The sequence below is a fragment of the Corvus cornix genome, chromosome 13 (genome assembly GCF_000738735.6).
Source record: "Corvus cornix cornix isolate S_Up_H32 chromosome 13, ASM73873v5, whole genome shotgun sequence".
Lineage (NCBI taxonomy): Eukaryota > Metazoa > Chordata > Aves > Passeriformes > Corvidae > Corvus > Corvus cornix.
The window spans coordinates 15,415,722-15,428,628 of NC_046343.1; the positions used below are offsets into that span (position 1 = coordinate 15,415,722).

General features: G+C 39.1%; 1 protein-coding gene across 3 annotated transcripts in view; it reads left to right on the forward strand.

Moving 5' to 3' along the window:
• The window catches only part of SLIT3 (slit guidance ligand 3), a 468,570-nt gene that overhangs the window by 13,602 nt on the left and 442,061 nt on the right, over positions 1-12,907 (forward strand). For all 3 annotated transcript variants that reach the window (XM_039559586.1, XM_010406223.4, XM_010406222.4), the window contains 2 exons: positions 7,343-7,414; positions 9,961-10,032. In XM_039559586.1, coding sequence (XP_039415520.1) covers positions 7,343-7,414; positions 9,961-10,032 — 144 coding nt within the window. The remainder of the gene's footprint in view (positions 1-7,342; positions 7,415-9,960; positions 10,033-12,907) is intronic.

Sequence of the window (12,907 nt, forward strand, 5' to 3'; positions counted from 1 at the left end):
TCAGACAGAAAGAAAACAGTCTGACTCAGACCTGAAAGCCTTCTGTAATCAGAACAAAGGATCTAACCTTTTTTGAATTAAAAGCTGTCCTGTATATGTGTTACAAAAATATGATAGACTGCAGCATGGGATTTGCACACTCCAACTATTGTGTGGCTGTTCAATTACTATTTAAATTTTCCTGAGGACTGAAACTATCCAGTGTCACACATGTGGTATCCAACAACTACAGCAAAAATGATGAAATGTTGAATTGTGAGTTGATTGTTACTCTTGTATGAGATGTCCATGCTGCTGGATCCAGTATTGCTTGTTGCTGAAACTATGAAGAATATTTAGAAAGAATTGGTGGTTTGTGGCAGGGCTTGTTTTTTTCTCTTAATGTTTCTCCACCTGTTGCTTGTTGTTACTGCAGGTCAGGAAAGGGGGTCTGTAGCCTCCAAACTGCTGGTTGTAGTTTGCAGTAGGATCTCCCCTTAACCTTTTATTTAAGTTCAACAAACCTAGGTGTCTCAGCCTCTGTTCAAATGTTATCAAGCACCTTCCTGATAGTCTCTTTCCTGTCCTGGAGAGCCTGCACTGACCCAGTATTGCAGATGGACTGTCAAAAGTCCAGAGGACAAGACAGGAGTGAATTCTTTCAAATTCTTAAACCCCTCTGGCTGTGCTGGCACAGTGTGGTCGAGGTGGCCTTTGCTGCTTCAAGGGACACTGCTGCTGTTTTGGGGCACAATGGGACTCCAGGAGCCTTGGCTGCAAAGCATCTTCCTGCTCATGCAGTGCCCCACCTGTGATTGTTGCGTGGGTTTACTTCCTCTTAGGTGGAGGGCTTTGAATATTTTTCTTCTGTTGAACTAAATGATGAGAAATGTTCAGAGAGTGCCAGTCTTTCTAGAGCTCGGAAAAAATAAAAATAAATTCTCATGCTCCTTTGCAAAGTCAGCTGTTTAGAAGAAAAAAATAACTTGAGTCTTATAGAGATGAAATGTACTATTTAAAAAAAAAAATGAAATTACTTCAGCTGAACATGATTTTGAAGTTTTTGTCTTTCTTTAGAAGTGATGTTCATACTTGCCCATGTGATTTGGAAACTAGTGGAATTTGTGTATTTCATAAAATCCAGTCCCAGGAATTCATTTCCTGCATTGCAAAACTTGAGATGAAAATATGTTCAATCTGAAGATATGCAGATTGTGCTGCCAGAGGGCTTCAGGATAGTGTTATAATCGAGTAGTTTATCGCAGTAACTTTGAAGTTCTTGGATTGAAGGCAAAAGAGAGAATTGCCAAGTGCTTTCTGTTGGGAATTATGGTCATTTAAGGTTAAGAGGCTGGTGGCAGTTCATACCCATTAATTAGCTGCACAGCAGAAATCCTGGAAAATGGTTAAAATAATAAAACAGATACTGGGTGTGTGAAGACTGGAAAGGGCAGCCAGAATCTTCTGTGTGGGTACATTCACACATGGGAGTGGATTTTTGTCCCTTTCCTGGTCCTGGTTTTTGCACATTCCCAAACTAAGAACTAAAGCACTCATAAAGAGGGGGAGGCTTTAATGAGCAGCTTTTTTGCCTCCAGCCCTGCAGGTAGCTGTCCTAAAAATCAAGAAGGGTTTTCCTCGTGGCTTTAAAGTTTCTGGAGTGCAAGGGAGCCAGGTCAGTGGTGAAAAAATGCATTGCTGTGGAAAATGCAGGTTTCTTCCAGCTCAGGTTCTGCATGTTTGTGATCGTGGTTACCTGGGGTGGTGACTGGGGATGGGGAAAACAAAGCACAGAAAAACTTCCAAGGGGTGACTCAGCTGTCACTTGGGCTGGTTTGGGCTGACAAAGTCCTTTAGCACTGTAGTGGCACAGAAAAAGCTTTGTTTTTCAGGAATGAGGGCTGCTTTAGTTATTTGGAGGAATCGGGCTAGTGAAAAACATCAGTAGCTCCTGAGATCCAGGAATCTGGATTCATTCATCACTTGAATTTTAGCTTCCACATTTTCAGTGTTGATTTACCATTTAAAATAAATCCTTTGGAATGCAGTACAAATTAATCATAGCAAAGGATGTGTGCTATCACTTCAAAACAGGTGTTCCTAAATTTCTTGGAAAATTATTTTTCTTCTGTTCTTCATGAACATTTGGAAGCTCCATGAATTGTGTCCCAGGTGAGTTTTGTTTTGATGGGAATTCTAGATGGTGTGTTGGATCCTGACCTGTTTTTAGGGGGAACAAGAGAGAGTTTTATTAATTCCTAAGCTTTGTTCTGTGTGACATACAAATCTTACGCATTCCTTCCTGGAAAATAGCAAAACTGGGATGAAGAGAAATGCATCTTCCCTGTTGATTGTGGGGTGTTGGTTGAATCAAGATTCCTTTCAGAGTATTGGGTTCTGGGCTGATTTGTTTGTCCTTACTGTGACACAAATGTGTGTAGCTTTGAACTGGTGTGTGGTAACCACTTTGAAAACCTAACAGGAACAGAAACCAAACTTTGTGTTTGAGGTTCTATGACTAGAAATGAATATTTACCTTTCTTAGGAAGCAGCTGGACAGGAAAGAATCCTAGTGCTGTTTAACTTGGGTAAGAGCTGTTTTTTGAAGTGTATGGCAGTTAATTTTTCCTTAAATACAGTTTCCCTACTGCTCTTACTGAATTCTTTATTAATATACATGAAGAAATATCTGAGGACTGCAGTGAAGTCTGGTGCTCCTTCTCCTTAGATAGCAGGTTATTTTTGCTTCCCATGATTTTTAATTTTGTGTAATGTTGTCTTTGGTTAAAGACAAATAATATTTATTAGACAATTCATAAGTATTTTCCAAAATACTGCCCATCTAGGACTTGTTTGTCATTGAAATGCAAAATCAGCTACTGCCATGGAATTACTGGGCATCAGGGATCATCTTCAGTTTTGTTGTTAGGAATGTCACCGTGTTTGCCAGATGGGCACCTGAGAGTTCTCTGAAACAGAGGAAAATTTGTTGCTCTTGAGTACTTATTGATAATAAATGGTTTTAACCAAATGCAGCTTTGTGTTCCTTCTAGAAGGAGAACTAAATTTAGGCAATTTATTTTCTGACCAAAAGGTGACGGAATGGGGCCTGAAGTCCGGTAGTTTTTCAGATCAGAAAAAAAATTTTTTAGTCTTTTTTTTTTTTTTTTTTTTTTAAAGCATGAAATAGAACCTTGTCTTAAAGCGAGTGCAGCATTGGCAGTAAGAACATCAGACTGTGTTTTGTGTGCCCATGAACTTGTGCAGTGCCCGTTTATCAGAGGCTTCAAAACCAAAGCATTACAGAGCTGTAGAAAGAAAACTGCTTTGTGCTTTAGTAAGACTTTTCAATTTGGCTTCTATGTGCCTGGAAAAGCATAACTGGGCAACCAGAGCTCTAAAATGAGCAGCTGATTAAAAGACTCCAAACCTACGGTCTTGGAAATGTTGAGGAATTAAATCAGGATTTGACCTGGGTATGTTTAGGATTCACAACTATGACGGGGGCCCAGACTTGATTATCCAGATTATCTTGGATATTATTATACAGAGTGGGTTCAGATGGTAGCAAAGTAACATTTGACTGTAATATGAACTTGCTACAGTTTAGTAGTGTTGCTTTGAATTTTTGCATCCTTGATATAAAAGGGATTTTAATTGTGTGTAAGGTTTTTTATTTATATGTAACTTCTGAATTATTGACCTGAAGATTGTGCAAGACTTCAGCATCTGACTGCTGTTGTTATTGGCTCTTCTCTAGAAGCTGCACTGCTCCTTGTGGGGGTGATGTGGTGTCAGACCCAATCCTGATCTTGTGCATTGGAGAGGAGAGGCTCAGAGCTGTCCAGGATGAGAGGCTGTGTTTGCCAAGGCTTGAGAGGCCGGAAGGCTGAAGCACAAAGTGTGAAGAGACAAGTGAATTTACTTGTAAAGTCATAAACTTTATCCAGTCCAAGGAAGAGGGTGGGGGCTGAGAACAGTGTCCGGATGTTTTGGAAGAGCGGAGTGGCTGAACAGAATAATTATCAACCGACGTTTAAGTAATGTAGCAGAGGAAATCTGTGCACTCCTGGCATGCTCCTGGGAATGGTGGTGCTTTAAAACGTTGCAAAGTCTGTCTTAAATTCACTTGATTGTCTTTAGAGAAGAATGAAAGATGAAGCAATTCAGAGGAATTATTGCAATGAAGCAGGATTTGCTCCAGTTGCTCCAAGCATCCCTGTTTGTAATAAGTGTGTACATTGTGTGACTCAGTCTTCAGCATCTACAAAATATGTGTTGAATTAAATTGTTATTAGAACATAGCAGGACATGTTTATGAGTAAAGCTCCCTTAATAGCTCATCTGAACTCACTTTCATGATGTCTTGTACCAGTCTAGTCCAATTCGTGTTTCTATTCTCCCTGAAGTCATTCCTTCCATGTCTGTTTTCTTAAAGCTACCACTGTAGCTGCATTGTCCTTGGCGTGCTTTATCCTACAAATTATCCTCAAAAAATTAATAAATTGTCAAGAGAGACCTAATGCCAAGAGCTTTACCAAAGCTGATATAGATATCATTTCTGATTTCTTTTTAATGAAGTGTTAATTGACTTTGCTGCTGACACTCCAGAAGAGACCTGTATTCCTTAACGGAGTTTTCTTAGATGTTTTTAATTGCTGAGACAGTCCTATTTGAATGTGAGATGACCAAGAGTAGTAGTTGGTCCTGTGGGTGATATAGATGTGCTGAGTAGGATTCAAGATCTGCTTGGCCCCACATACTACCCAAAATGCAGGAATTCTGCACAATAAGAATATTATGTAGAATTAATTTCATCTGGATATAGATACGTGTTGAAGTGAAATATAAATTAAATTTGCCTTTACGGTATCATTTTCCTCACGTCTTAGACCCAGATGATTTCTTTTCCAAGAAATCTGTTTGGTTCCAAGAGTCCTTTTGAACGCTGATGTGTTTGAAAGCCAACCAAGATTACATGTTAAGGTTTAGCTCTTTGTAGTTTAAACCCACTAGTGAGCCCATAATCAGCTGCCAAACTTTATAAAGGAAACATAAAATATTATGTTGCCCACAAATACCAGCTGTAAACCACTAATGTCTGCATTAGTTCAGTAACTTCACAGTCACAAAGTTTAATTGACTAATGGGGTAACCTGTGGCAATCTGTTGCTTTGCAGCACTGTTAGACCTACTGTGAACAGGAGGAGGAAATTTTATGTAGTTCATCACAGTTTTAGTCTGTTTTTCTTCAAATGGCAGATAAGCTTTGAGGCAGAGCATGCTGGAAAAGGCAAATGTTCAGAAGGTAAACACTGTTTTTTAAAAGAGACAGAGGCTGCAGTTATGGTTTGAGGAAAGTGAACTTCATGAGGAATGTTTTCCTTAAGGTTAGGGCATTGTGCAAGTAATTCAAATAACAAAAATGGAAAACTTTCCCTTAGACACTAAACTTTGTAAGTGATTAATTGAATGATTGATATTGTGTATACAGGATAGGCTGTGCCAATCTGCAGGAGTAGAGGAAAAAGCAATCTCAAGATATGCGTTGATCAAGGAATGTTAAAGTCTTTCAGAACAGAGAGCTGCAGGTTTCCCCAGGGGAAGAATGTTGCGTGCTCCTGGGGCTGAAAGCAGGGAGGAATTGTGCTGATGAGTGGGACTGGTGTCTCAGACAGGGTGTGGGGGGTGCAGTGGAGAGGTTGCTGTGTGGATGGCAGGAATGGTGGTTCTGCATGCACTTGTTCAAGCCAAGCAAAGCTGTGCTGGGATCAAGTCTTACCAAAATACACAAGAACTGGGGCCATGGACACCGTGTTGCTCCATGTCCCTTGGCTGGCTCCTCTCTGCCTTGGGGGATTCCAACCAGCTTAATGCTGTGTTTTGCTAGAGCTTCTCTGAGATAAAGGGAAAACTTGTGATGGAATGCCATGAAAAGCAGATGGGGAACAACGTGCAAGTCAAACACAAGCTATTTACGTGTTGCTTACTCCAGACGTAATTCTTTCCAATGCTTCTTGCAATCAGCTCACTGGCACACCAGTGAGTAGTTAATGATGCACCAGGGTAGAACTGAACTGAGAACACAAGAGGAAATTAAGCTGGAAAATCTGAAAAATGTAGGCAGTGATTCAAAGGTATTCTTGGGGAAAAGCATGAGTCAATCGACAGGATAAAGACAAATGGAAGAGAATGGCTGGTACAGGCAATGAAAGTGCCCTCTACAGGCTTTGTGGTTCTTTTCTTCAGTGAACCTTTTAAAATACAGCTGACATAAGTGAAGTAGGGGTACTGGCTGTCTTGTTCATATAGCTGAAACACAGGGACTCTTTTCCCCCCTCATTTCCTTATCTTTATCCTTACTTTCCATCTGTGCTTTCCTGACAGGAGAATCTTTCTTGTATTATATAAATGTCTCATGCTAAGATGCATGAACTAACTCTTACAATTTGTAAAATCTGTTTATAATCCATTTTATGACTTAAGGATTTTATTAGCATTATTTTGATGTCTGTCAATAACTATTAGAAGTAGATTCCAATATTCTTAAGCACTTATTTCTGTGCTCTAGTGCATCACACACTGCTTCAATCCAGTTAAAGTCTTGCTTATATCTTAGACTCATTGAAAGATTGATGTCAAATGTTTGAAAAAGTTATGCCAAAAATATTTATACATTCTGTGTCTACATGTTGTATTTTTGATGGCATGAAGACTAGAAAGGAAGACTAGCTGTTTGTCTTGTCCCTAAGGCAGGGAGAACTGTGTGGACAGGACTAAAAACCATGGACTGTCTAAGGCCAAACAACAGGATGTGCTCAACTGGCAGAACTTTAGGGGTTCTTGGCAAAGGCAGGTCTAGAGGGGAGAAAATGGCAAGCCAGGTCCTATAGCACCAGTAAATGTTCCAGTCATCTGGGTAGGACCATGCTGAGGAGTCACTGAACTAAGCTGAGCTCTTTTCAGGCTCTGTGTGGCCAAAGTTTCTGCAGCAGGTTGGACTCACCTGGGTTTAGAATAACAATTTTGGGGCCCTGTACTCTTGTTTCAGCTGTTTTGTACTGAGTTTGTCTTGGATATGCACAGCCTCTTAGAGCATTGTAGTCTGAGGGAGGAAGAAGCATACAGTGAGCACTGATACCAGAACTAAAAATGGGAGAAACTTCATCTGTGAGAGCAGCATAGAGGAGGAGGAGGCAAAATGCATCAGGATCAATGACTTGCTTTTTGAGATTTTAATGGAAATGTTTGTTTGTACAGTTTGAGCAGCTGGGGGATGCTCCAGTGATGCAGATACTTTCTGCTAATGGAATTTTGGGTGTCAGTTGTAGTGTCTGAATACTGCTTTCTTTTTCCTCTGCAGGGATCTAGAAAAAAATAACATCACAAGAATCACAAAGACAGACTTCACGGGGCTGAAGAATCTTCGTGTCTTGTGAGTATAACACAAAACTTGTCTCTTTTTTACGAGACTATTTTAGGGTGCTACTACTTAGAATGTCTATAATTCCAGAGACCAAATTTTAGTAATCTTGGCACATTATTCAATTGTTGGTATTCTTTTAAACCAGGCAACTGGAACAGTTTGTCATGTGAAACAGTAAATTTTAGTTCTACACTTAAGTGACTAGTTTCAGAGCTGTTTAGTTGTTTCTTACTGGCCTTGAACAAATCCTGTGGTAAAGATTTTGGTCTGCTTTACAATCACTTATGCATAAGTCAATTATATTGAAACACTAGCAAATAGGACTTTCAGATTTTGGCCACTTTAAGGTACAGTCCCATTAATAGCATAGTATTAAGTAGAAGTTGATTAAGAATAGCTGTAGAAGTTGTACACAAGGAAACTGGTGAGTTTTTTTGATCTAGTATACAGTCATAAATACAAAGATTTCAGGTGGTGCTGTCTCATGATCTCAGAGTATGTCAAGAGCTTAAGCATACCTCTAGATAGGCCTTGAACATCAGTCTGCAGACTTTGTCATTCCTGGTTTCCTATTTTCTCTACATGGACGTCAAGCAGCGCCACTAAGTTAGTGATGAAAAGTTTTCCTCTGATTATCTTCTAAAACAAGCCCTTAAAGCTGCAACTGTTGAACTGTTACAGTTGTTTAGTGATAATCCCAGTGATTATTTAAGTCCTGCTAAGGAAAAGGTGAGTCTTTTCTCCTGCTGCCATAACACTTGGGAACAAGTTGTCATATACTAAGGAAACACCTCAAATCTATGGGAAGACTTTTTGTTCCTGTGGTGTTTCTTTCATCTCTAGCAGAGGAGTTGTTTAGATTTCCTTGGCTCCCATCCCAACTGTCAATACCATTTTGAGAGTCTATTAAAATAAATGTTCTCTACTATATTAATGTCAGTAGGGTTTTTATAGTGGTTGGGTTTTTATAGTGTCAGACATTGCCTAATGCTGCTGCAGTCTTTTATGCCTTTAGGAATAACTGAAATGTCCAACTGCCATCTTTACCTGGAGCTTTTGTCCCATGTTCATTCCAGGTTCATGTAACTCATTTGCTCAGACTTTGAGTAATGTGGTGTCTGACACAGAAGGCATTGGAATAAAACATCCTTCAGATTTTTCTTAACTTTTCTTTGGTTTCTCTTATGGTCTTTTCATAATTCTGTTACTGAACTCCTATTTTTCCTTTTTTCCTCCCTGCCTGTTTGCTGGGGGTTATGGTGAGAAGAGAGAAATCTGCAGCCTGTCCCAGTGTTCCTAGAAAGGTAGCCTAGTCCTGCACACATCAGAATGAGGGCTAGAAACAGGTGACCTGGAAACTTGTAGCCCTGTACTGCAGAAAAAAATCTTCCAGTCTCAAGCAAACACCACACGTGCAAAATACTCCTTGGTGCGCCTTTTCCTTTTATCCCTTCTAGCTCCCTCCTTTTTCCTTTTCCTCCTGCAGTATTTCATCCCTGTCCTTTAAGCCACATGACTCTCTAGTTCATGTGCTTGAGTTTTGTAGTTTTGTATTTTCGTCTTCTTGGTCTTCTCTGTGGAATACTCTCTTGCTGTCTGTGCCCTCAGCTCCTATCTAGTCGAGCAGCTCTGAGCATCCTCAGAGGAGTGGCTGTTGAACAGGCTAGAGCAGTGCTTTTCCCTGGTCATCCTGAGGCCAGACTCACTGTCTGCTGAGCTTTTCCTGTCTGTGTTTTAGCTAAAGCCACATAGAATATTCGGAGGTGTTTGGTCCCTGCACCTGAGTGCTCCTACAGGAGTGGGTGTGTGCTGGAAGGCAGCGCTGAGGGAGGGAAAAGGTCACCTCAAATGGGACTGTTGGAATATTGGTTCCTTGGCTTCCATTTCACCTATCAAGGGCATTTCTGCTGTGTGAATGGCAGTCATCCCCTGCACACTGTAAATCAGAGAGAAGTCAGTCTCCTGTGCTTGTAACTTATCCTGGTGTTGGGGGGGAGAAAAGCAGGATCACACTCAGGGGAAAGCTGGGACCTGTCCCGTGTGTTTTTGCACCCTGTTGTACAGTGGGACACAGCTGCTGTTCCTGGGGGGATGGAACCCCTTTGGAATACTTAGAGGATTTGCTCCAGAGCAAGCCTGAAATCTGTGCAGAACAGAGTGTGGACAAAAAAAATACGTTGCCATTGAGTGGGTTCCTGCTGTGGGCTCTAGAAGTCACTTATCTCAATTATGTGACATAAATATCGTGGAAAGATTAGGAATGTACCAGGGATGTAACAACAGCCTCCAGGCCAACACCTTTCTAAGCAAAATTGTTGTGGTTACAGAAGTTTAGAAACAAAAGTATTTACCAAATGTGGAGGTCAGGAGGCAAATTTGGAGTCAATTTCCTGTTAGTGACCACGAGAAAGAGTGCTCCTCTGCCCTAATTTTTTAATAATCTCCGATTAAAACTGGTATTGATGTTTAGGTGAAAAGCATTTTAATAATGTTTGAAGAGAAGTGGGGATGCCTTTATTTTGTGTTAAAATTAACTGGTATTTCTGGAATTGCAGACACTTGGAAGAAAATCAGATCAGTGTGATAGAACGTGGAGCTTTTCAGGATCTGAAACAACTTGAACGGCTGTAAGTATCTCTATTTATACCTATGGAAAAGCTACAGACTTTCCACCTCTCTGTTAATGGTCATCCATAATATATAATGATAATAAAATTAACTTTCTTTAAGAGAGAGAGAGGTGAGTACCTGCCTAAATTAAAGTATGCTCTTAAACGCCTCTGAATTTATATTACATGATAGATAATACTTGAAATAAAATGTAGAGTGGCTGCCAAGAAAATAGAACTGGCAGTGAAACCAGAGTCACAATAACATTATCAAAAGGACATTATCTGGGAAAGTCTTAAAATTGATATGTGGATGAAAAGATTTTTATAATAGTTTCATATTATTGTATATTTTTGCACTTATATGTGTCTATGCAGATGGAAATTGCAATTGTCTCGTTTGAGAATCACAGTATTTCTAAAACTGCCTTGATACTTAGTTTTCTGATTAGCTTCATTTCCTCTGAAGTAGCACAATGCCAGTGATAGCAGTGGATTCCAGGGTATCATGGAAGACTTAGTGGAGGACAGATTGTAGATTTCCTCTGCTTTTGATAGCAATGAAGTTAATTTCTTTTTTTTTTTTTTTTTTTTGGAGAAGGTGAATATAAGATGTCTCTTGATCTGGAATTGGTTTATAGAAACCTCCTGGCCCAGCAGGAGTATAAACTTAAATATCAAAAAGGACTAAACTAATTCTACATCCAACTGCTGCCCTTAGCTGGGTGTGCTCCTTGGCATTATCGTTAATTCTGTCTGCTTATGGTGGGAGCAGAACAAAATCTCTGTAAAACTGAAATAACTTGGGGAATTATACTTTGTTAGAGATAGGTGACTAGAATAATATCACAAGCTGGTTTGGAATGCAGGCTTTTTATGCTTGATTGGTAACTCTTATCTGCAAGGCGTTTCTTGTAGGACTTGTTATTTTCCCATTGATATTTTCTAAAGCAGCTTTCAAGAGTTAAGTGCCCACTTGCAATTGTTCAAGAGAAGTCTGGAGTATTGAGCTAATACTGTACTAAAGCTGTTTCAGATGATCTCAGGGTTAGATTTGCATTTGAGTTGTTTAACGAGTGCACTGAACATTTAAAATTAATTTACTCTGTACTTTTGTCATGAATCAGAAAGCTCCATCTATGGCAATAAGGGAGATGAGTTTTAAATTCTGACAGATTTTCACCTATATTCAATTAGAAAGTACTTTCAGGCACAGAGTTTTGCCATAGCTGGTTTATTTCAGAAAAAAAACCCCCAGCTTACTTTTCTAAAATTAAACATAACCTGACATTGTAGAATACTGTTTTTTCACATTATAGCTCATCGTGAGGAGTCAGTATCCTACCTACACAGTCCTAGTTTAAGCTCATTTTATATATGTGTATAAATATATAAATAAATCTTTCTCCTATCTATATTTAGATAAAGATTCAGGTACTTAAATTTTGAAAGAGTTTTGAAAAAATTGCAGGAGAAGGGCTGGCTATTGGTAGCCAGAAACAAAACTCAAGTGTCATCTGTGTGTTCTGTTTCTGCAGAGCCTGCTCTGCCAGCAAATGAAAACAATATATGTTGTGAAAGCAGAAGTCAGGAAATATGATACCTTTAATGGTGTCTCTTTAAGTCTGTGGTGTTTGAAAGTCCCAACTTTTTTTTTCCCTGTATGAACTCTTAACTTGGCCTGTTAACCATACTGCATCTCTGCTTCTCTTTTAGGATTGCCTGTCATTAAAATATTTCCTAAATTAATGTAGTATGAAAGGGAGGCCTGGAAACTTGCAACTTTTTGGTATTTTAGCTTAAATCATTTTTAGGACAAAACTATAAATCTGGCTTTTTTGCTATGAGTGAGTAGGCTTTGGAGAATGGACTGTGGAAAGTTTGGCCTAACTTATAAAGGCTAAATTGCAGCATTTTAGGTAATATTAAAACTATTTTATTAAGTATTGTCAAACACTGCAAAATGTTAATGAAGAAAGTATGTGGGTTGCATTAAAAAAAAAAAAAACCTGGCTTTTTTCCATTTAATTTCTTTCAAATAACAAATAAAAATCACTTATATTGCTTTGATTTTTGGAATAATGTTCTTTTTTGATCTATTGAAGTGGATGCAAAAGTAATCATTAACTTATTTTTAAACAAAGCAGCTGCCCTGGGTCAAACTTTAAAGAACAGGAGTAATTTCTATTCCTGGTAAAATACCACATATAAAGGTTTTTCATTCAAAGTAACAGTGGAAGTATGTTGTTCCACTCGTCTCCTCATGATAATCATTCAAAGGGCACAGACTTCGGTGAATATTGTAGCTCATTTTATTTTCACTTGTCTGGATATTGAAGCACTTCCATCGTTATTATCTGACCAAATTAGCAGAATTTTGTTGGGCATGTCCTGTGTAAGTAAACTTTAAATAAAATGTCTTTAGAGCTGATACCCACTGCTGCCAAATATGCCATGGGGATGCCTCTCCAGTTATTTGGATTTTACACTGATTTTTTTTTTTTTTTTGTGGGACAGTATTGCTCACAATGCCATCGAAGGAGGATATGGTCAGAATTGGATATTGGCTCAATAAAATTTGGCCATATCTTGAAGAAAGAACGTCATGCAAGGTATCTTAAAGTGACAGCACATAGCTGAGAAACGAAGTGTGCAGGTAGAAGGTAGAAGCCACTTCTTATTTTGGCATGTTTGTACTCAGCATTGAAAAATGCAGGAATCTAACCCATTCTCTTAGCAAAATTCAGTTTGTTCAATGTAAGCTCTGCTGAATCCTAAGATGCAGAATCCTGGGAATGACCAGTGGCACTCACCACAGTGGAAAAGTCAGAATGTTTCCCGTGCTTTTATTGCAGCAAGGTTGTATAGCTTTATTCCAGAACATAAAGATTAG